This window comes from Elephantulus edwardii, unplaced genomic scaffold (assembly GCF_000299155.1).
Source record: "Elephantulus edwardii isolate Elephantulus edwardi_28Jun2011 unplaced genomic scaffold, EleEdw1.0 scaffold00001, whole genome shotgun sequence".
Classification (NCBI taxonomy): domain Eukaryota; kingdom Metazoa; phylum Chordata; class Mammalia; order Macroscelidea; family Macroscelididae; genus Elephantulus; species Elephantulus edwardii.
In genome coordinates, this window is record NW_006399751.1 from 7,117,128 (window position 1) to 7,140,533 (window position 23,406).

A 23,406-nucleotide genomic window follows, 5' to 3' on the forward strand; every position below is an offset into this window, starting at 1 on the left:
TGCATACCATCAGGTGAAGTCCATGTGTATAACCTGCGTTTGTGTCTCTTATAAAATGTATTTGCAATGAATAAGTCATTGATTTTCCAAAATTCAATCATTCTATCTCCAGCCTCATTCCTGTCAAAAAATAAACCAACCCTAATGACATTTTAAGTCTCAAGCCTCAAGTACTAGAAGAATTTTGTCCATGGTTTTGGAGGTTTCCCCCCTTTTTGTTGGTTTTAATTTTGAATCTTTCTTTGTGTGTGTATGTCTGTGTGTGTACACTGTGAAATCGGATCTGACTGGTACAGGAGGATATTGCCCCTCCTTCTCGAGCAGAGCATCTGGTGGGTTCGAACCATGTACCTCTGGGATTGCAGTGCAGCTTCTTGTCACTAGGCCACCAGAGCTCCCTTGAATCTTTCTTTGTAATGTTATTGGGTGCTGTTTAATTTTCAACCCATTATAAAGCCATGTGACAAAGTAGAACTGGCCCATAGAGCTTTTCAGGCCTAATCTTTATGGAGAAGGTGGTACTTTAAGTGTTAGCTGCCGAAAGGTCGGTGGTTTGAGTCCACTAGCAGCTCTCCAGGAGAGAGAGGGACAAGTCTCTCGAAGCTCTGAAGCCTCAAAGTCCCGAAGGAGGGTCCCCAGGAGTTGGAGTTAATTTTCTTTGCTGTTGATGATTTTAATATTTTTTAAATTTTAATAATTTTAATGAACATTTACAGAGATTTTGGATTTCCATTTATTCATTGTTGTACTTTTCTCCCTGCCCAGCCCTCCCGTCTGCTTCACCCTGCCCCAGTTCGCTGCTCTCTTTGAAAAGTAAAAGAAAAATTCTTTCTTTGCTATACAGTCCCCCCACACCCCTCCCACTGCCCCAAGTACACTCCACTATGCTACCTTAATTATGGACTCTTGTGATGATTTTAATCTTGATAGAAACTGGTTGCCAGGTCTTTCTCACACAGAGAAAGAGTGAGTTTGAACCACCAACCTTAAGGCTGTTGCTTATCACTGTACCAGCAGGACTCCTTCTCTTGTTTTTACTGTTGTTGTTGTTGTGTACCATTAAGTAAGAACTGACCCCTAGCTGACCCTTCAAGCAGTTTTTCAGAGGCAGTTAATTGCACTGAAGGAGACTGCCCACCCTTCCCCTGCGGAGCATCTGGTGGACTCGAACCATGTGCTTTTGTATTGATAGTACCATTCCTTACCACTAAGCCACAAGAGCTCCTTGTTTTTACTAGGTTATACTTTTTAAAAGCAGTTTCAACTACTTTTTAAGATAAAATAAAGTCTATCCTATTTCTTTAAGAAAATACTCAGAGGATTGCAGCCTAAGTGATAGTGTAGTAAACAGAAGATTGACCATATCCTTTACGAACACCCTCCCTCAGCTAAAATGTAAGCTATGTCATAGTTACACGCTGTCCAGTCAGAACTGGCTCACAGCTGACCCTCCAGTGGATTTTCAGAGGCTGTAAATCACAAGAAGAGGTTGCCTATCATTCTCCCTCAGAACAGCCGGTGGATTCAAACCTCGTGCCTTCAGGTCATCAGGGCAGCTTCTTACTGGTAGGCTACCAAGGCCACTGTGTCTGGGCCTCTGGTGTTCCAAGTAAATGAATACTGTGGAGGGAGGAGCTTGGCTGAGGAACGAAAGAAACCAGGTTGGGGTGTGGATTTGACAGAGGGGAGGCAGCAGCCGGGGGTCCAAACCTAGGCTTGCAATCTGACAGGCCTAATTCTTTGGAGAACCTTGGGCAAGTCGAAATCCTGCACCAGTGAAACGGGGATAGTAATTTGCTCATGGGGTTGTTACAGGAATAGAATGAGCTGATAAAGTGCATAAAGCATGTGCTTCTCAAGCCCTCCGACCTGTGGTGCCATGTCAGCGTGGCCACATCCGTCTAACCTGGAAAGAGGGGCTTCGAGCAGTGGCTGTCGGCTGCTCCTTTCTCCTGGAGACAGCCACCAGGCTTGACTCTGTTATCTTCATTCCATTTTGTCTACTTCTCAGAAAGCCTTGAATGTGTTAAAAGACGTTGCTTTAGATTTCTCAGTAACTCATCCTTAGAGGCAGAATGCAGTGAGCGTCCTAATATTCAGCCTCCCTCTCTCTCCTTCGATCGTGGTGACTCGCCCACCAGCACACGGCCATGCCGTTCAGCCCTTTTGGAGTTCTATCCTTTTCTTGGGGCTGTGGATGTCTGGCTTCTGGGTGTTGAAGACAGGATGACTTGGGAACATCTTTCCGTCCTGTGGGATCCTTCCTAACAAGTGCTGGAAGCACTTGTATCCCAACAGGGTCAGCTGGTGAATGTGATTGGTGTGGACTTAGAAATGTGGGTTATTTGAGAACCTTGGGGTGACAGAAACATGGATGACAAATGAAAAATAAGGAGGATCGTTCAACATGTACCACAGAGAGCCTGTGAATGTCTGGTTTCTGTGGGTTTATCCCCTGGTATTTGTCTTCCTCTATAGTAAGAGCTCTGGTGGCCTAGTGGCAAGAAGCTGCGCTGCAGTCCTGAAGGCACGCAGTTCGAATCCACCTTGGGAGAAAGATGGGCCATCTCCTCCCATGCATTTAACTGCCTCAGAAAACCCACCAGAGGGTTAGTTATGGGTTGGTTCCGACTCATTGGTACACAGTAACCAACAACACGTAGTAAGAAGCTCACAAATCTGCATCTCCCCTCACCCCAGACTGTGCGTGCCTTCTCTGGGCCCCCCACCCTGACTTTTCTTCTCTAACTTTACCTTGCCCAATGTAGCACATTCATAAAGGTGTGCAAACGTCCATGTACAGCTTAACGGAGAGTCACAAAGATCAGGTGGTGACCACACCTGTGCCACGAAGTGGGGTATCACCCACACCCCCAAAGCATCCCGGGGTTCCCTGCTCAAGCACGGCTACTGCCCTTCCCCACGATCTGGACTTTGTCTTACTCCCTGTTGCATGTGTGACCCATTCCAGGCTGGTTTCTGTTCCCACTGGGTCCTTGCTAATCCTTTGGCCAGGATCACTGGGCCCCAAGGTCCCAGGTCCTCTGAGGACTCTGATTCTCACCCCGCTGAACTTGGCAGTGTCTGCTCAGGCACGCTGTGTCCCCCACCCCACGTCACTGCCCATTCCCGCTCCTGTGACACGCTGCCCCTCCTCAGTGACCCCTCGCAGCCCTCTCCGGCAAGGCCCAGGCCAAGTGTCTGGTGGACTGAGAACACTCTGGCATCACCCAGAGGGGCCATTTGCTGAGTCCTGGACCATGACTCGTTCTTTCTGGGTCTCAGTTTCCTCAGGACTGAAAATGTGGAACTGTAGATATTTTGAATCATACATAGTTTAGGATAGAACGAGACAATGACAGTATGGTAAGAACTGTACCACAGACAGAAGCTGCCACCCCCACACCCCAGACCGCTACTGTCTTAAGCGCCATTTGTCTTAAGTGTTCTTGTCTCCTTGTGCTGAGCTGAGACCAGAGCCAGTGACCACCCTTGGCTGGACACGCTGTGTTATCTGTTCGTAAATATTGACTGGATGTTCTGTGCCAGGTGTGGGAAACTGGAAGTATAAAGCAGCAGGTGCAAGCTGCCTGTGTCCGTGTGTGTGTGTGTATCTTGAGGCCTGGGAACACACAGACAGGGGCAAGTGGATTCCTATGACCAGGAGGCCTGGTGAAAGTGCCAGACTCCACTTGGGCCTGGAAGGCTGATTAGATGCTGGCGGGGCACAAGGGTGTGGCATGTGGTGATTGGTGCAGTCTCTGGGGCTGGGCTTATGACATCCGGGGCAGGTGAGGAGATAGCTGGGGCCCATGAAGAAGGATCCTCTGGCTCAGCTCCAGCAGGACAGCCAGGGCCCGGGAGGAAGGGTCCTCCGGCTCAGCTCCAGCAGGACAGCCAGGGCCTGGGAGGAAGGGTCCTCCGGCTCAGCTCCAGTAGATGGAGTTGCTGCTGCCTAACATTTCTGATACAACTTTTCAAGAACAGCTGCAAGTCGAGTTTTTATTTGTAGTGTGTTGGTGTTTGAATGTTGGCTTGTTCAGATTTGTTTTGAACTCTGTACAAATCCAATAAAGCTGTGTGCACACCCGGCCTAGCTGACGGGCCTGCAGCTGGAGCTTTCTGGGTTAGAGGGTGCTGACAAGTTAGTGTGTTTCTGGGGCTCACACCTCACCAGGCTCGCTATGTTCTGGAAGGGGAGTCCCCCCAAAATAAAATCCAAAGGGGTGGATCATTGCTTCACTCCTTTTCCTTGACTTCCCACTTCTCTTACAGGAGAGCTGCAGCCTTGGGGGATTTTAGGGGCCCACAGTGGCCGGGGCGAGGCAGCAGGGAGTGGGGCAGATCCGGCAGGCTGGAAGGGAGATGTCTGATAGAGCACATGTCCCATTTAAAACGCTATAACAACTGGATGATGATGTGAGAGCTCCCAGCTCTGGACAGAGGTTGTGCTAACCGAGTAACAGAATTAGGCGGCTTGCTTACGGTGCTGTGCTCTCCACGCTGTATTCTCCCCACAGGAAAGACAGGAGTTAAGCCTTTGAAACAGTAGACATGGAATCTGACTTGGTATGCAAGAGGCTTAAGAGAAAATCCTCTAGGTTTTAGCAACATGGAGGTTTGAAAGGCCATGGCTAGGTGTGTGCTTGGTGTGTGGGCACCGCCTGTTTCAAGGCCACGAGCAGAAGAGGACGAATCTTCAGGGAGATTTTACCAGTATTGGTGCGTCCCAGGCTCATGGACTTGGTGCCACCACGGCTTGGGAGCGGTAGGCAGTGATTGGTAAACGTGCCCTTGAAGGCTTAGCCGTCTGGCTGGCTGTTCCTGTCAGTCATTAAGCCGTGGTGCGTGGCTGGAGGGGTGCGTGGCTGGTGGGGTGCGTGGCTGGTGGGAATGTGGAATTTGCTGTGGTGGTTTATAGAGCAACGTCACACGCTCCGAACATCGTCGCCTACCTCTCTAATAGGAGCGAGACTGGAACGGGTGCTGCAGCAAGGTGGGCACTCTGAGCAGAGGATGGGATGATTCGCTTACGGGGTTTTATTTTCTTTCACTTTAGGACTTGGTCAACACTGGACTCAGCACTTTCTTCTTCTTTATCGCGTCGATTGTACTGGCTGCTTTAAACCACAAATCTGGGGCAGAAATTGCCGCTGTGGTAAGTGAGCTCACATGGTTACAATGCGGACGGGTCATTCGGTTCTGTGCCCTCTCTCGCCAGCATGTGTCCATGGCCTGTTCATACTCCTTTCGCTTTTGCTTTGGAACGAGGGTGCTCTTGGGCCTGGGCGAGTCCCAGTTCCTTCAGTCCTGTGGTTCTCAAAGTGTACCCCTCTGGAGCCCCAACTTCGGCATCTCCCAGGAATTTGCTAGAGGCTAAGTTCTTGGTCCCCATCCCAGAGCTTCTGAATCAGAAATGTGCTTGAGCAAGCCCTCCAGTGATTCTCATGCGTGCTCGGCTTGGAGAAGCAAAGTCACATGGGTCACACGAAGACATGGAGGTCTGTGAGCGATACAGCTTGTTAGGGTCTCTCCCTCTAGTATGGGGCTTAATGAAGACGATAGCAGTCTCCTGGGGAAGCAGTCAGGTGGCACCTTTGTTCCTTGAGGTGGGGTTCCAGAGGGAAGTATCAGGAACCACACAGGAGAAGGCTGTGTCACTCTCTGATCTGTATCAGGGATGTGGAATTGGAGGGAGACACTAAAGTGTTTCCAGAAATGTTAACCTGGTAGATTCATTAATCATTATCATGTAATTAAAACCCTGCTTCCACTCCCACCTAGAACCAAGCATTTAGAGGCAGGCGGCAGCTGAGGAGCAGGTTGAGGGGCCCTCGTGGCTTGATTTTGGGGCTCACATCTGAGACCATGTGTTTTCTGTCCACATTGTAAGATGAATACATTGTGCTTTCTCATCTGAGACCAGAGACCATGAAGGTATTGCAGAAAGAGGCATTTTTGTAATTTTTTTTTCTTACAGATTCAAAATACTTCAGAAAAACATTGCAAGCAGTCTTCTCCTCAGGCAGGACCTAAGTGGGTCACTGCAGCTGCAGACTCAGCCTCAGGCTGACGGTCAAGCGTTAGCAGGGCTGGGCGTGAGGGCACAGCCAGAGGCTGCCCACAGAGCAGGGGGGGACACTCAGGGCCGGGGCCCGACCCGAGACCTGTGCCCAGGCGACATGCTGAGGACTCACCAGCCTGTTTCCTTTAGATATTTGGCTTCCTGGCCACGGCAGCCTACGCGGTGAACACGTTCCTGTCGGTACAGAAGTGGAGAGTGAGCCTCCGGCAGCAGAGCACCAATGACTACATCCGAGCCCGCACGGAGTCCCGGGACGTGGACGGGCGCCCCGAGATCCAGCGCCTGGACACGTGAGGACCTGCAGTGGCCGCCTCCCTCCCACCCACCCCTGCAATCAAGTTTCTCTCCCTTGTCACGTCAGATTTTGTGATTATGTTGAATTTTGTCCTCTTTGGTAAAAGTTCATTTGGGAAAGGGTTTCTGAGTGGCCTGTAGGCAAATATGTGAGTGAAGGAAGTCCCAGTGACCAGGTAGCAGTGACCAGGAAGGCCATGCTCTCCGGCCGGGAATGGCTGAGGGCACAGCCATCCGACTGTCTGTCCATGCCTGTCCCTGAGCTCAGTGGTCTTGACTGACCCTGAATCACTCCGTCACATGCATTTGTGACAAGACTATGGATGAACTGGGCTGCTGAGCTGGGGGGAAGATCATCAAGGAATTGATGTTGTAGGTTGGCACAGTACGTCGGCCCTGGCATGGGGCAGCTTCTGGGAGTTTCTGCATTGCCGTGGTGGGCTCCAGGCCTGGTGACGCTGGCTGCCAGGGTCCTCACCTCCTCCTTGTCTTCCTCACCTGGGCATCGAGAGAGCCAGCCCCAGCCTGGAAGGCCACCTGGGACCCTGGAGGTCTCAGCAGGAGGACGTACTGGTTGAACGCTGCTGGATCCAGAGCCTCCGGGGCTGTGGAGAGCTGGCGTCCCCTCGGACAGCTCTGCCCCACTGCTCACTCGTTCGAGGGCCACCCTTTGTTTCCTGCCCTGCTGAGAAATCACTTGATTCTTCCTCAAACGAATCACTTTCCTGAATTCCAGAATCTTCTTTAGGAATGGGGACAGTCTTGTTTTGAGGCTGCACTTTGGGTTTCCTGTCACATTAACCTTCTCAGGTGGAAGCCGGGAAAGGAATGTGGTCCATGCCACCAGCCAGAGTGTGTGCCCATGTGACGGTGTCAGGGGCTACCGGCCGGGCGGGGCATGCTACAAATCCACATGCACCCCTTCATTTTAGGGGATGTGTGTGGACACCTGAGGAAAATCCTCAAGTGCTTCTGCGTAGAATTGTCTAGAATTTTAAATACTTGAATTTGCGCCTTGACACGTCCTTTCAGTGACATTTCAGAAGGCACTGCTACAGCTTCCGGTGCCTTGGGGTTATAATTATGAACGTAGGTTGTTGGGGATAATTCTGGTTACTTAAGGATTTTGATTGAATTCTTAATGAAGTGAAGATGTTTATTTGTGAAGAATGACGTCACCAAGCTCTTAAGTTGCTCTAGGTTTTTTGTATTTGGTTGGGTTTTTTCCCCCTCCCCGCTTATTGGAGATTAATCACATATCTTTTCTAGGAGAAACAGTTTTGATTTGTTGGGTTTTCACCCTCTGAGCTGTTTTTTTAATGTTTACAGACTTTTCACTCCGGCTCTTAGCCCTCGTCCAGGAAAACACACTTACTGCAGGCGGGGAAAATGTACAGTGACATGGAGATGACTGATCACAGCTTTCGACAGGTCCCCGTGGAGCGACTCTGAGAGCGAGAGGGACAGGTGTGTCCAGGCAGCAGGCAGGGAAGCACGTGTGTCTGTGTCCACGCGGCACTGAGTTTATCCACCACAGGCCGTGTCTTCAGAGGGCAGGGGTTTGATCAGGTAGCACTGCTGGGTAGGGGTTCGACAGGATGTGGCACCGTGCTGTCTCCGAAGGGTTAGGTGCTAGAGGGTTCAGCTCCCTGAACGGAGCATTCATTCAGGACAACCCGAGCTCTGGTCTAGTTCCTCCCGTGGGTGGCCCCTGCCACCGGTGTGAGCACCCTGGCTGCTCCCGGGGCCACGGCAGCTAGTGCAGGCCCCGCCCAGCTGGTGGATGGTCACCATCCCTTGCTCGTCCTAGCTGGTGCCGCCCACCGCTGGGAGCCCTCTGTCCACGCGCCCTGTGAGCCAGCACCACCCCAAGCTTCCCAAACTTCAGCGCCCCAGTACGCAGTGATTTTACGGGGAGATAACGACATCGGGGCTTCGTCTGTTCATTTCATGTATTTATTTCACATTTGTTGAGGGAGGGGTGTGTGCGCGCGCACGCGCATAGTCAGAATTGGGCTTCTCTCTCTCTGGGAGAGAAAATTATTATCCACTTAAAAACAGGGTCACAGAGACTCAGCCTTGCATTAATGTCGTCCCCCTTCCTTGGAAGGAAGGCCCTATCAGACATCTCCTGCTGGGAGTCACATTACAGGGCCTGCACAGCAAGCTGCCTCTGAAGCGAGTTTGAGAAAAAGAAGATCGTTCAGGCAGGACTGTAGTCCGGTTTCCTGAGTCACTTCAGTAAAGCCAGCTTATCATCTGGCGAGAAAGAGACAATCAATTGGCCCCCTGAGGTGGTATCTTCTGCTGCAGCAAACAGTTCTGAAGCCGGGGAGACTGTTAGTGCTGACAGAGGACAGAGGGCAATTCCAGAGTCAGTGTCGTTTGAATTATTTATATTCCTGTAACTATTTAATATCCTTTATATCATGAGGCTTCCCCTCCCCTAGTTCTGGTCAGTGTTTTTCACTATATTGAAGTCACTCCCACTAGACCTGGATGTGGCCATGCAGACCTTCTCTGTGATGTGCAACCTCCTGTCTCGGCCCATCTAGACGGGGTGCTGAGAAGTTACAGAGGGAGCATGTCTCTCTGGTGAGGAGGACACCTGCATCTTCCTCGTGTTGCCTTTATGCATCAACAGAAGACAATCCAGTTTTGGGGGTGGGCTTAAAACGACCACCCCTCAGTGAATTGAAGGATGTATTCACTAGCCCCACTGTGGGCTTTTGCCAGCTTGGTTTGGGGCACGTTAAGGGTGTGGCAACCTTAGTTTCCTCCAAGTCACTGGGACAGACTTTAGTCGTTTGAGCTAAACTTAGCACTGCCGTGTCCATTTGGACTCGTCCAGTGCAGTAGGGACCGTGGTGGGCTCTGATGCGTTTCAATCGGTGCATGCCCGCCGTCTCCACAGAAGGCTTATCTCGACACTCATCAGGTCTGTGGGCATCTATCTGGTCATTTCCCTCCTCTTCTCCTTCTTCTTCCTTCCCGTGCAGGAAGTTCCTTTTCCATTTCCGACAGAGTGATTACAATCATGAAAGATTAAAGATCCTTCTTGGCCAATACTTCAGTAAAGCTGGGAGAGGCAGAGGCTGTTAATGGATTAGAATTTTGTCAGGGAGGTTTGATTTAAAGGAAAGCAAGTAGAATGTTATCCTCTGCAGTAATAGCTGTCCAAAGTAAATCACCTTTGCCTGCAGAAAAAACAAGAAGGGGGTAGATGGCCAGTCCCCGTCGTGATGTCTTCCTGGGCAGCAGGAGCTACAGGCCGTAAAGGAGCCGGGAGCACAGCCTGTCAGCGGCTGTGGGCTGTCCCTGTGTTGCCTGTTTCTGGCCGGTTTCATAACTCAGCTCTGTGCGTTGCACCTCTTTCATAGTTTTGCTGTTTTATGGGTTTTTTAGAAGCTTTACTACTTTCATCTTGGGATACAGCACAGGGGATCCCTGAGAGGCGAAGCTGTAACTCGTCCACACGTCTGCAGGGAGGAGGCCCTGCAGAGCCCGGTGTCTGTGCCAGGCCTCCCTGTGGCCCCCGCTTGCATCTCCTGTAGACGCGCACATATGATCTGGGAAGGTATCCCTCACCTGTCTCTCTGTTCTCAGAGGTGAACCAACATCCAGAGGCAGATCTTTGATACAGCCTGTGTTCTGGTTATCACCTGCAGGGGGCACCACTCAACAGCGTCTATGAACTTGATACAACTTGACCTTCTTCCTCAAGCACCGCAGATATCAAGGGGTAAAAGAAGGGCCAGTTGCCTCCAGGTCAGGTCCACGGGGCCACCAGACAAATCATGGAGGGAGACTCCTTCAATACACCACAAATATGAAGGCGCCCAAGTGAGGCAGCCTGATAGAGGGTGAAGGGGTTTCTGCAGATGTCATTGACGGCCGCTTAGCTTGAAATTGTGTCAGCACCTGAGCCTGTGCACAGCTGAGAGATTGCCCCTGGGCACTCATTACCCTCCACACACCCCCAAGGGGCACAATTTATGTACTTGCCGGAGTCGCTAGTTTCCATAGCTACACCTCTACTAAGGTGCAGTCCTGTCGGTGCAGGACTGTCTGCGTGTTAGTCCTAGGGCCTGACTTAATGCAGCTGGAGCTGAGAGAGAGTGGAGCAGAGAGTTCAGTGTTGCCAGTTGGGGGGGGGGATGATGTCAGGGGCTCCCACCGCACCAGCCCCTACTCTTAAAAGCAAAGCAACCGTGAAACCAGCATCCAAGTGTCAGTTTTCTCTTGACTCCAGGAACATGATGGCATTTGATAGGTAGCAAAAGGAGAAGAGAACTTTCTAGGGCATCAGCTGCTGATTGAGTCTCCCCAGCAGGCTAGAGAGAGCTTCCGGCCCTGGGCGCCACCCTCAGCTGGGGAGGTCTCTGGAGGGGTTTTTAGCTCTGAGGGAAGACAGAAGATGCGGAGCCTCTCTCTTCCCCTGAGCCTTGTTATTTTCCCTGCTCACACTCCTAAGACCAACTGGGTGACAGCTTAGGGGACTGCCCTGCTGGGCTGTGAGGTCAGGGCCAGCTGGGTGACAGCTTGTGGGACTACCATGCTGGGCTGTGAGCTCAGGCCAGGGACGAGGCAGCCCTGACCAGTTCACTCAGGCCCCGTCTGCTGCAGGAAGTTGGAAATAGGAAAACTCAGGCATGTCTACAAACCCAGGCTGGCATGAGAAATGAACTTGGCTCTCAACTTTCCTGTTCTCTTTCTCGCCTTTGGAAATGTGGGGTCATGTGTCCCAGAATCAGCTTGGGGGGAAGAACTCGTTGGGGCCAGTGTTCTCGGCTCTGTGGGAGAGCTCTTGGTGGCTAATTTGGGGACTTGTGCCATCTGGACAGGTGACCTGGGATCTGGTGTCAGCAGGCTTCTTAGGATGGACTCAGCCTTGAGTCATCTAAACGTTGAATGACTCGACACAATCTCTCATTTCTTCCCTCCTTATTAGGATCCTAACCTTCTCTATTTCTGACATGTAGAAACTGTATCTGAAAGAAACTATCCTCAATTGTGTTAGATCTTCTAGATTTTTCTTCTGAAGATGACTTTTCTTCGCTCTAGTAAAGCCCATTTTTTCTTCTCTCTGTATTTTTCCATTCAGGTATCAGTTCTCAACCTTTGGCATTTTTTATTTCCCTTTTCAACAGTAAAGAAATTACTCATAAGCCTATGGGTTTCCGTCAACGGCAACTTGCATCTTATCAAATCGAGATTATGGATCCTTGACAGGTGTTACTTGTCTTATAGGGAGGTGAGTTTCTGGTCTGCATTCTTTATGCCAAGACTTTGCTGGCTAACTAGACACCCTGAAGAGGCCTAGTTGTGTTAGGATGTGTCACACATGATGGTCCGTCAGCCTTTGGTTAAGGTAGTAATCCTGCCTGGATCAGGGGAGTGAAGGTTCTAGCAAGAGTAAGAAGTTAGCGAGCACTTCCTGAATGAGTTAGCTCTGCGGAGGCCTGAGATGGTCATAGCGCGGCCTGAAAGGAGAAGGGTACGCTGATGGTGGCTTGCGTGGGACTCACTCGCTCATGGTCTGATAGCAGCAGCGCGGACAGAGTTGTCTTTTTAGATGACACTGCTGATGCCCAGGAGGAAATGGCCTCTTTTATCAGGAAAGCAACTGGAAGGAATGGCCAGCCGATGAGGGCAGCCGTGGGCGGTGTCCCCGAGAGGCGGTGCCTGGCTGAGGTCTGCTGTCCAGCACAGGCCCTTCTCCCCTTGGTCACAGTTGGTTTTCCAAGTGCTGAGACTGTTAGACACGCTCTGTGCACGTGAGAAGGGCAAATTCTCAGGGGCTGAGAAGTACCCCCAGCGAAGTCTATTTGGATGTATTTGGATAAAACCAGTGCATTTCATAGCTTCATCTTGTTTGAGATGACTCCCTTTCCCAGAATGCTGGAAGTGGAGGGTATCTGTGTATACTGAATTTTGTAGGAGTTCAGGAACCTATGATAAACCCATAAACTATTTATTACAAGCATGGCTGTCTTCCCCCCTCCTCCAAAGTAGGCAATCCTGTCTCTGTATAGTTTAAGACAAATTATAATCACTTCACCTGGTGCCTTCCATGTGTCACATAAGCACTCTTGTCAATCATAGGATTGAAAAAAAAATGTACATTTGGTTAAACCAGATAACACTATTTTTGTAGCCTGATTTTAGATCGTGTCCTTTCAATAATGCTTTCAGCAATGCCGGTTTTAAGGTCTGGCCATTTCCCTTTGACTTCACGTATATTTTTAAAAAGGAAACACAATCGGCTTTGCCCTTCTCCCACCCCACCATCTCCTTTCTGCATACCTAGTCTGAGAGTGAGAGTCTATTTCTGTGAAATAGGTACCAATCAGCATAATTGCACTTGGCGTTCATTCTTGACCCCCGTGGGCATCGTGGAGCACCCCCGCTCGGCTGGAGCCGCACAGGAAGGTGGTTCTGGATCAGACCAACCCAGGGCGGCGCTGCTGTGTCCTCCTGCCTGGCCGCTCCCTGGTGGCTGCGGGCTGGCCAGCCAGGTATTTTCTGGCCTGGTGGTTCCCAGGGCCCAGCTCAGGGCTGGCCTCCCCCGGTCTCCCCTTCCTCTCCGATTTCAGACTGGTTCGGGGACATCCCGGGCGGCCCTTTCTAGGCTTCTGGCCCAGACAAAACCCGTGTTGCCATGAGCAGCTTAATCCTATGTAGGCCAGAGGTCACACCACTGCCCGTCTCCCCTGACCCTTGAGGGGCGGTGGTTGTATTTGGTCCAGAAAACTCTGAGCGAGCTGGCTGAGCCATCGCCGCGTGAAGGCACCGCTCTGTCCAGACATTGGAGCTGCCTTTTGTTTGTCTTCTTGGAAGGGTCAGATTATGTAGCTCTTCTGTAAAGGAAGTCAAGTCAGGTGGCTATGTAGTAACTCCAACATAATGATTACTCGTTGGTACTCTGCCCATTAGCACTTTGGGTGGGCGGGTGATTTCATAATTTAGGATTTGATGTTAAGGGGTTTTGTGGGTTTGGTGTTGTTTTTTTGTTTTGTTTCTTTTTCACACTTTGAAGACACAGCTCTGGGCCTTCTGAGGTGCTGCCCATCTGATAAATGCTGGCTTATGCTGATTGCTGGTCAGCCACACACCACCGCCAGCACCGTGTGTGGGATACCCGCCGGGGTGGACTCTGTCCGTGGGGCGTGGCTTTGGGGGGCTTCCGAGACTTTGCTCCTTGTTAGCCCCCAAAAGTAGACAAAGCCTCACACTGCCCTCAATGTCCCCTTTTGTTTCCTTTGAAGGACCAATTTTTTCATGGTACTTGTCCTGATTGTTTTCATAGTGTTCAAAACTGTATTTTTGTATGTAGAGGGAAATAATTTTCTCAACACTAATCATAATAAATATTGTATTAAATTGTCATGAAGGAGTTGTTTAATAAATGGACATGGAAAAACCATTACCATCTGTTTTCTGTCCTCACCCTCACTCACCTCAGCCCTGCTCATACACACAGACGCCTGGAGCTGATGGTCAGTCCGGTTTATTCCATCATGGCTTCACTCAGAGTAGAGGATTCACATGCAAGAGAAGAACAGGGCTACGAAGGCCCAGAACTCTGGCTCATTCACAAGGGTCACAGGAAATGCCATTTGTTAAAAAGATTTGTATTTTTTTAAAAAAGATACAAAGTTACCAAAATCCAGATACAAAGTTACCAAAATCCGATGAGGATTCATATACATCTACGTCCTCTGGTGACACCGAAGGCTCATCCCTCAGGAGAAGGTCAGCCGACCTGCTCTGGCGTCTAGAAGTGTATCATCCTGAGTGTCCCAGGAAGCGAGGGTGTGGCTGGGCCTGCCCAGCTGCCCGTGACCCGTCTGCTCTGTCTTCTGAACCTGGTCAACCAGCGGACGAGCTTTATGAGGATACAGCCATGTCACCTAAGAAGTCAATTTGTGTCTAAGGGTGAGGGTGTCAGAGGTGCTGAGACCCATTCTTCTAGAAGATGAGGTTTTGAAAGGGAAGACCTGCCCCTTGACCTTTACTCCTGAGAGAGAATGCTCAACACACTGCCTGCTGACCAGCTGCATCAAGTGCAGCCGAGGCCGTGGAGGTGACCCTGCAATGGAGCCTCTCTGCTTTGTCCCCAGTGTGGACAGATGGGCCCCACGGCCTCCAGCCTCCCCTTGACACTGAGTTCTGATGACAACTGGAGGTTTTGCTTTTGTTTTAGGAAAGGGGCTAAAATTGGATGTGGCTCATAGGACAGGGACGAGTGTGGGCTGGGACACTGAAATGCCCGCATGTGCACAGTGGTTAAATGGTGCTGAGCCAAGGGGTCATGGACACTAGACTCGGAATGGACACCTGGAGGCCGAGGGAGGCCCAGGTCAGCCTGCTGCTGCTGCTGCGAGTATCGAGCATCCTTCCAACTCGGTGTCCCCTGGTCAGGCAGGTGGCCGGCCAGGGCAGGCAGTGCAGAGGGAAGGCCCGATGGTCCAGGCTCACCAGGCGCGGGCGGGCGGACTTTCAGTCGGAGTCGGAGTCGGAATTCTCTTCTGAAAGGAAAGCAGAGAGGATGCTTGGCCGGAGTTTCCAGGGCAGGGACAGCCTCCAGGACTCACAGCTAACCAGGCGCCCAGCAGCCAAGTGCTCAGCGTGAAGCAGCTGCCATGCTGTGCTGAGCCCATGCTGGACCCCCACAGGCAGCTCGGTCCACCACCAAGTGTGTGCTGTGGGGGCGGTGGTGCTCCCCTGAAATGATGCTAAAGTGCCCCCATAAGTATCCCAAGCTGTCCCCATCGGGGGGGGGGGTCCTCAGGGTCCCACAGCTGAATTTTAACCCCACCTGTCTCCCTCTCCCTCCAGCAACCATTTTCTTGTCCAAAAAATAAACCTGAGAACTCAAACATGGAAAAACTCAAAAGCCTGGTAGACTCGGCAATGCTGCCCCATGAAGCAGCATCCCAGGTTCTGACCTGGAAGCCGATTCTCCACTCTTTTCTCCCACAAAGCCCTGGGCTTGCAGCAGAACACTTAACCACTGTGCCACCAGAGCTCCTCAACACCTGGTGGCAGGTTGCAAGGCCTAAAGAAAACATCTGGGAACATGTAACACAGTATTCACTTCCATACAGGGGATAAGCTTGTTTGTGATGAAGTTTTTGGGGTGCACAGATCCCCAAGGCCCCCAAAGTCTAGCTGTTCAGATGGTGCTGGTTCAGAAACTGCCTGGCTGGTGCTACTGCCAAGGCAACAGGTGCCCTGCAGGGACGGTCCCACCCCCAAGAAGAGCCTCCACGCCCTGGACAACCTATCCAGACACGTTCCCTCCTGCTGTCGCCAGAGGCATCTCCGGCTGCTCATCTGCACAGGGGCACCTGCTCTTTACAACTGTGCTCCTCCTTCCACCTACCCCACCTCCTGTGTGCATTCTGGTGCCATTTCTGCCCCATCTGGGAGGTGCTCCCTGATACCTACTCAAGCACAGCCCCCCAAGTATAAACAGCGAATGCCCCTTAGGTTCCAACTCCCTCTTGGGCTGGGCACCGAGTTCCCCAAGGGCAGGTGTTCCAGCCTTGCCCATTGGCAGAGACCTGGTGCCAGATCAGGGACATGCCAGCAGGTGTCAGGTTCAACGTGCCAGACACAAGGCCCAGGAGGGTGCAGGGGCCACGGAGCTGGGAGTGAGTGCCTCTCAGGGAGTGGGGGGGCGGGATGGGGAATGGCTACACCCTCCAGTGCCTGTTTTCCCTCTCAGCCTCTGCCTCCTCTGTTCCTCCTGTCCTTCAGGGGGGATCCCTCCCTACTTCCTGACACAGCTGCCCTGGGCAGGGACTGTGGAAAACTTGACTGCCAAGCCTCCAATCCAGCCGATGTCCCCTCAACCCCCTTTGCACATCCCAGGTCACATGCCTCACCCCATGCAGGGCAGAACACCTTCAAGACGTGGCCCGATGGCGGGGCTGTGCTGTCACCTGCAAAAGGCTAGTCACCCCACTTTCCACTTTGGTTGTGTTTAAATCAGGCATTGGCCTGGCAGCCATTCTGAGCTGGTGACCAGGGAGGGGGAGGGCCCAAGGGGTCATAATGTGACACTCTTTGGCGGTTAAAACTAAAGTGGGTGCTGCCAGTGAGGACAACGTGTGGTTCCCTTGGGCTGGGGAGACTGTAGAGGGAGTCGGCCCAGTGACCAGGTGACTCCCAGGGCAGGTGACAGCTGTGACCAACAGAGACAAGGTTCACCCGGGAGTGCAGGGGTGGGGGATGCCCTGGCTTGCCCTTCCTGGAAAGGCTGGGGCCCCAGGGAGCCTGTGCACCCCAGGGGACGAGTTTGTGATCAGTAACTCGCCAAGGGAACCCAAGCTCACTAACCCAGAGGTCCCAGGGAGGTTGCGATGTAGACGCCTCACTGTAGCAGTCGCCTCTGTCCTAGGGGTCATCAGATGGGTTTCTGGCTCCACTCACCTTTGTTACGACCTGCCTCTGACCACTTCGGGTGGGAGCAACTGGTCCCTGCCTGGGCCTCATCTGTGGAGTCCCCCTGTCTGAGGAATCTGGCCACGTCATTGAAGATGAAGTAGAAATCAACTGCAAACACAATGGTAGCAAAGAAGCCAAACACCTGTGGAGCACAGTGGATAGCAGTGACCAGGTGGCAAGCACAGGCCACTTCCTGCTTGGACACAGCTTGGCCAGGTGGACAGAGACCCCTCTGATTCATGATAAATGGGGAAATGAGTTTTCTATTTGGTTTGGTGACAGCCTTCCACACGGGGCTGGCCACGTGAATCTAAACAGTTGGGGTCCAGGATCCACACCAAATGGACATGCAGTGGGGCTGCTGGGGACAACAAGCTCAAGGGGGGCTGTCCTGGCTAACCCCTTCCCAGAGCTTCCCGCAGTGACTCACCCCAGCCACTTTGGAAGCCCCGTCAGAGTACTTGGTGACAGCCGTGATGGAGATGGCGAAGTAGATGAGGGCCGCGGTGACACAGCGCAGGAAGTCCTGGGGAAAGGACACCAGAGTGGCAGGAGTGGGCGTACACCTGGCCCCCCCACGCCCAGGCCCTAGGTGCTCATGTCCTATCCGGGTCCCACCTGCACTCCCTTCTCCTCCCATGTCCACTCCTGCCCAGGCGTCTCTCAGTCCTGCTGGCTGCCAGGAGCTGAGGTCACCCTGCCTCCGGTCCAGCTGGGCATAGCCAGGCTGCAGCCCATCAGGTGCTCCTCGCTGGCTGTCAAATGAGGTACATGTGGCAGGTCTAGTTGCACTGGGGTTTCTGGTGCTCATGGGGCAAAGGGTGTGGCCCTCGGGCCCTCCCCAGGCAGGTGGGAGAATGCTGGCTAATAAAACCAGGAGACTAGGGTTCAAGTCGGTCTCTAGTCTCCCTTTCCTGGACTGCATTTCATTAGGCTGAGTCCAAAGGCCAGGGGCTCTGGGAACCCCCAGGTGATTAAAAGGAGGCCAGGGCTGCCAGATGGTATAGGGGGCAGGATAAACCCTGCAAGTCCTCAGTTAATCCGCCCAGCCCTTGTGGAAATGGCTTGAATTCCTGCGGCTGAGGCTCATTCCTTGCAGGCCCAGCTGGGAGCAGTAGCGCCCCCTGGTGGCCAGGGACCGTCTCTGCGTTCCCCGTCACTGGAGGCTGGGGCCACTCTCTCCAGGTTCATGGACGTGGAGTGCTGAAGCCCTGCTGACTGAACCCTAGTCTCTTCACCTGGCTCTAATCAACTACAGACACCCCCTCCAATCCCCGAGGAAAGGGTCTGAGCTGAAAAGGAACAAAATACACGCTGGCTTCCTCCTCTGTGCAGTGTGATGGGGCCCCTCCTCAGGAGGCAGCCCACCCCTTTCTCCCAGGGCCCCAGCCCTCACCATCATGGGCCAGCACAAGCCCTGCCACTTGTCATTCAGCTGCATGGCATCAGCAAAGAGGAAGAAGAGGGCCAGCAGGAACTCCAGCAGTGGTGCTGTGAGGAAGGCAGAGGCCGAGGACGCCACATAGCAAACAAACGTGATGAAGGAGAGACCCTGTTGGGGGTAGGGGTGATGCAGGACGAAGTCAGAGCCTTCCTGTCTGGTGGGCAGGAATATAGGAGGGTACGGGGCTCCAGCAGGAAGATACACTTGTGCTCGTGAGCACTCAGGATTTGCGCTCAAGCATGAGGCCCACGGGGTCCTGGTGGCACAATGGTTAAACACTGTGCTGCTAGCCAAAAACCTAGAGGTTCAAACCCAGCCAGGGGCTCTGCAGGAGACAGACTTGGTGATCTCTAAGATTGTTGTTGTTGTTATATGCCATAGAGTCGTTTGCGACTCACAGCGACCCTATGTACAACAGCCCTAAACCCTGCTCTATCCTGTGTCAATCGCACTGCCTCCGACACACCCATCCCGATCACCCCAGTCACTGAATCAATCCACCTCATAGAGGGTCTTCCCCTCCTGCGCTGTCCCTCCACCCTCCCAAGCATGATGTCCCTCTCCAAGGACCTGTCTCTCCTTACAACATGTTCAAAGTATGTCAGATGAAGCCCCAGGATCCTTGCCTCCAAGGAGTAGCCTGGTTTAACCCTCTCTAGGATGAATCTGTTTTCTTGGCAGTCCAGGTACATTCAATACTCTTCTCTGGCACCACAGTTCAAAGGCATCAATTCTCCTTCTATCCTCCCTAGTAATTGTCCAACTCTCTGATGCATAACAAGTGACTGCAAAAACCATGGCCTGTATCAGGCGCACCTTAGTCTCCAGAGAGACAGCATTGCTCTTGAGTACTTTAGAGAGGTCTCTAACAGCAGACTGTCCCATCGCAATATGTTTTTTGATTTCCTGGCTGCTGGTGCCAAGAGTGTTGACAGTGGAGCCGAGCAAACTGAAGCTGTGAACAATCTCAATCTCTTTGCCATCCATCCTGATGCTACCAATTGGTCCAGTGGTTAGAATCTTTGTCTTCTTGACATTGAGCCTCAATCCATACTGAAGGCTGCAGTTCTTGACCCTCTGCAACAAGTGCATGAGGCCCTCCCCAGTTTCAGCGAGCAGGGTTGTGTCATCTGCATAACGCAGATTGTTAATAGATCTTCCACCAATCCTGACACCACACTTCTCCTCATAGAGACCAGCCCCTCGGATAATGTGCTCTGCATACAGGTTGAAAAGGTATGGAGATAGGACACCTGGCGTACACCCTTCCCAATTTGGAACCATGCGGTGTTACCCTGCTCTGTTCTGATGACTTGGTCCAAGCAGAGGTTTCACATTAGCATGATTAAATGCTCTGGGATCTCTAAGATTACAGCCTAGAAAAGCCTATGAGGCAATTTTGCTGTCACACGGAGTCCTAGGAGTCAAAACTGATGCAACAACTTCGACCCAGGCAGCCCTCATTCTGGTTCCCTTCAAGGAATCAATCAGAAAGCTTTAATTGGCTTCCCACCCTTCCTCTCAGCAGGTGGCAAAACCCACTAAACCACGTGAAGCCCAGCAGAGACAAATCAAAACTAAGCAGATTCAAGGGAGCCTGCCAAATAGGCAACCCAACCGAGCTAAACCTACAGTAGGGTTAAAAGATGGTAAACCCTAACTAGAAAAGTCAACGTCATCTGTCCCCGCGGGGTGTCGGGTAGGTTCAAACTGCTGATCCACCCAACAGCTAGTAGTTGTGCTTTCATGGGTGTAAATTTTACCTTTTAAGACGGTGAATTTCAGTTAATGATACACCTGCTGAAGTGGTTGGAGCTGAAATGTGCTGATAGCTGCAATTTACTCTGAATGCCTCAAAAGAGAAAATGGATGGGCCAATACCTGGAGACATATGTGAGAGGGTTAATACTGGGCCAGTGTGGCCATGGTCCTCAGTATCATGATCTGATTGGCTGTATCTGGTTAAAGGGAGGTCTCCTCAGGGGTGTGGCCTGCACAGGACTGATGTGTGAACTCTGGCAAAAAGCTGGAGATTTTGTCAGATCGACTTCTGCTTTCTGGCTTCTGCAGTCTGGTGGCCTAGTGGCAAACTGTGTTGTCAAAACAAAGGCAGGCAGCTGGAATCCACCCTCTGCTCTGTGGGTGGAAGATATGTTATCGCCTGTCATGTGATTTACAGCATCTAAAAGCTGGCTTGGAGGGTCAGCTAAGAGTTGGTTCTGACTCGATGGCACATAACAATATGGCATCTCCAAACCTGAACCATCAGCCCTGCAGTACTTGCAGTCGGCTTCTGAAGGCAGGAACCTCTACAGTCGGCAGCCTGAGACCCTGCCTTCTTGCTTCACTGCTTGGCCTTTTCAAGAGAACCCAGCCTAGGACATTTGTAATAAAGCAAATGGAACAGATAGCAAAGGAGTCCTTGGAGGAGTCAAAGAGCTTTGTGGATATGTGAAAGGATGGCAGTTCAAATCCATTCAGAGGCACCTTGGATGAAAGACCTGGTCATGTGTCTCTGGAAAACCCTGTGGTGTGATCTACTCTGATAGACACAGGATCGCCTTGAGTCAGGGAGGATGCAGCGTCAAGCTGGTAAACATAGTACTCTGTAAGTGATAGGTGTGTTGTTGTTGTGTACCACTGCGTCACAACCAATGAACTCACAGCTGACCCTCCAGCAGGTTTTCAGAAGCAGATTACCTGGGAGGAGTGTGCTCATCTCTTTTTGAGATTTGAAGAGATTTCTTGGAGATTTGAACTGTGTGCCTTTGGCCTGGTAGTGCAACTCCTTACCAGTAAGCCACCAGAACTGCTTAAGTGGTAGGTATATAGGTTTTATAGGAAAACCATCCAGGATAGGATGTGGTCCATGGGCATTGCGGCCCTGCTTTGTGCTTCGTCTAGCTTTGTGCCCCATGCTTTTCCCTGTTGAGGTAGGGATTTACACAGAGGCAGGGAATTTATTCCAAGAAAATGATTCGTACTAGCCAGGGAGACAGCCGAGACTGGAAATGTGCCCTGCAGCCCTGTCAAAGGCATGGGGAAGGCAGATGATGCTGATGGGGCTGAGGCCCTCCAGAAGGCTCTGCATGTGGGCGGGGCAGGGAAGGCCAAGAGGGCGGGTCTCTTTGTGCCTGGTTCCTGCTCAGGGTTGTGGTTTCTGTCCTCTGATCCGCACAGCTGCCCACTCTCCAGGCCCTACTCACAGCTCACTTTACAGAGATGACTGAAGTTCAGAAGTGATGTGCTCTGCTCAACGACACAGAAGAGGGCCCCTCCCCAATCTGGACCCAGGATTGGGTGACCACACAGCTGGGGTGCAGGGGGGATGGGTGCCTTTACCTTCTTGGTTCCTCACCATGGTGAGGGCACTCTGAGGAGGAGCCCAGAGGCCAGGCAAGTAGTGGCAGAGTGGTCACCACCTTAGCTCTGGGGGCCCTTCAGGGACACTGAGGTGGCCTACAGGAAGCACCGTGATTGCCTCAGGCAAATGAGCTTGGGAGTGTCAGGCAGCCCTGCGGCACCCCATCCCTGAACGTAGTTATGGGAGTAGCTGGACCTTCCTAGGATAAATGGGAAACTAGGGCTCAGGGACAAGTTGAGAGGCTGCCATGGCCTCCCAGGAAAGCCAGGCCATGGACCCTCAGTCTCTTCCACAGTCCTGCATTGCTTCCTGTGCTGCAGGCTTTCCTGTGGCCTCCCCTTCCTGTCCCCTCACCCCTCACTTGCCTGGTTCTGGAGTTCCCCATCTGGATTCCTGTTTTCTCATTCCCTAATCCCTGCTGGCCACTTCCTCCCTCTTCCTGTCCATGTCAGCCTCCTTAATTGCTTGGGGGTGGGGGCTGGGGTGACAACGCAGGAGGCATAAGTGACAAAGACAGCGCCTGTGTGCAGAGTGACCCTCCCCCACTCTCCCTCATCCCCCTGGACCTAGATCTCCGCCCAGAGGCGACCAAGGGCCTGCTCTATTCTCTCCACCCATGAGGCTGTCCCGGCTGGGGGTCCCCTCTGTGGATAGTGGATTCAAAGTCTCTCTCTTCCCCAAGGTGGCTCCCATCAGTCTGCAGGACACGTTTGAGGTGGGCAGTCTCTTAAGGCCACTCTGCGGAGTTCAGGGGGAGTCCAGACCTGGCCCTTCACCAAGGAGTGGACATGTGCTGGGCTCTCCTCTGACTCCCTTATACCCTCTCTGGTCTTGGCCCTCACATCCTCAACTCTCACCCATCCAGTGGCCCTAGACCTCAGCCCTTGGGACAAAGTGTCAGGGGATTTAAGGACCCAATGACTGCTCGGTGCTTGCCCCAAATCCCTTCGGTCCTCTGCTCAGCCTTCTCTTCCTCTCTTCGGGCAGGCCAGGGGCCAATCCCAGGCCATGCCACTGGCGGTCAGAGCGGGAGCTTTTGGAGAGCAGGGAAGACAAAGGCGGCCCGAGGCCCAGGGTGGGGGTGAGCGGGAAGGAGGAAGGAGCAGAGCGGGGCGCGGCGAACGAGGGGAGGAGGGGGATGAAGTCACCCGCTGGGGCCCTCTCCACTCCCACCCCAGGCTGCCACGGCCGTCCTTCCGCCTCGCCCAATCCCGGGGGTTCTCCTCCCAAACCATAAGCCTCTCCACTGGCCAGGTGTCTCTCTAGTGTGTCCTCCACCCCCAGCCTGGCTCGATGCTCCCTGGACTCAGGAAAACAGAGGGTGGAAAGTGGGGCCCATCCAGCGGGTAGGAGCTAGTGGAAGGCCGATGGCTGCAACCAAGAGATGCCCAAGTCACCCCCTAGTCTTCCCTACACGGGGCCCACCTGGGACACGTGGGTTCTGGGGCTGCGGGAAGGTCTGAGTTCGGGCCCCGCCTCTGCCTGGCACTATAAGCAGAGTAAACTTGGGGAAGTTTCTCCAACTTTGTGCGTCCAGGAGAGGCGTGGGCGAGCAGGGCGCGGGGACGCGGGGCACTGTGGCCGCGCACTGCCCACCTGGACGGCCACCCCTGCCTCCCAGTGGGGTTCCCCGAGGCCCCCGAGCGCACGCTCCTCCCGCAGGCCCCCGCACTCACCGACTCGGCCAGCAGGAGGCGGCCTTTGCGCGAGCAGAGGAAGGCGCGCGCGGGCAGGAGCGCGCGGAGCCCGGCGGCCGCGGGGCCC

General features: G+C 52.7%; 2 protein-coding genes across 3 annotated transcripts in view; one reads left to right on the forward strand and one right to left on the reverse strand.

Annotated features, from left to right (window-relative positions):
• Positions 1–6,515, forward strand: part of CMTM4 (CKLF-like MARVEL transmembrane domain containing 4) — a 41,791-nt gene extending 35,276 nt beyond the window's left edge. For both annotated transcript variants that reach the window (XM_006878715.1, XM_006878716.1), the window contains exons 3-4: positions 5,060–5,158; positions 6,215–6,515. In XM_006878715.1, coding sequence (XP_006878777.1) covers positions 5,060–5,158; positions 6,215–6,379 — 264 coding nt within the window. In that variant the 3' untranslated portion in view covers positions 6,380–6,515. The remainder of the gene's footprint in view (positions 1–5,059; positions 5,159–6,214) is intronic.
• Positions 6,516–11,850: 5,335 nt separating this feature from the next.
• LOC102856354 overlaps positions 11,851–23,406 on the reverse strand; it is a 12,815-nt gene continuing 1,259 nt past the window's right edge. Inside the window, exons 3-9 of the mRNA XM_006878907.1 lie at positions 23,319–23,392; positions 18,231–18,386; positions 17,265–17,360; positions 16,820–16,976; positions 15,902–16,046; positions 14,720–14,910; positions 11,851–12,005 (exon numbers count right to left, since the gene is read on the reverse strand). Of these exons, the coding sequence (XP_006878969.1) occupies positions 11,851–12,005; positions 14,720–14,910; positions 15,902–16,046; positions 16,820–16,976; positions 17,265–17,360; positions 18,231–18,386; positions 23,319–23,392 (974 nt within the window). The remainder of the gene's footprint in view (positions 12,006–14,719; positions 14,911–15,901; positions 16,047–16,819; positions 16,977–17,264; positions 17,361–18,230; positions 18,387–23,318; positions 23,393–23,406) is intronic.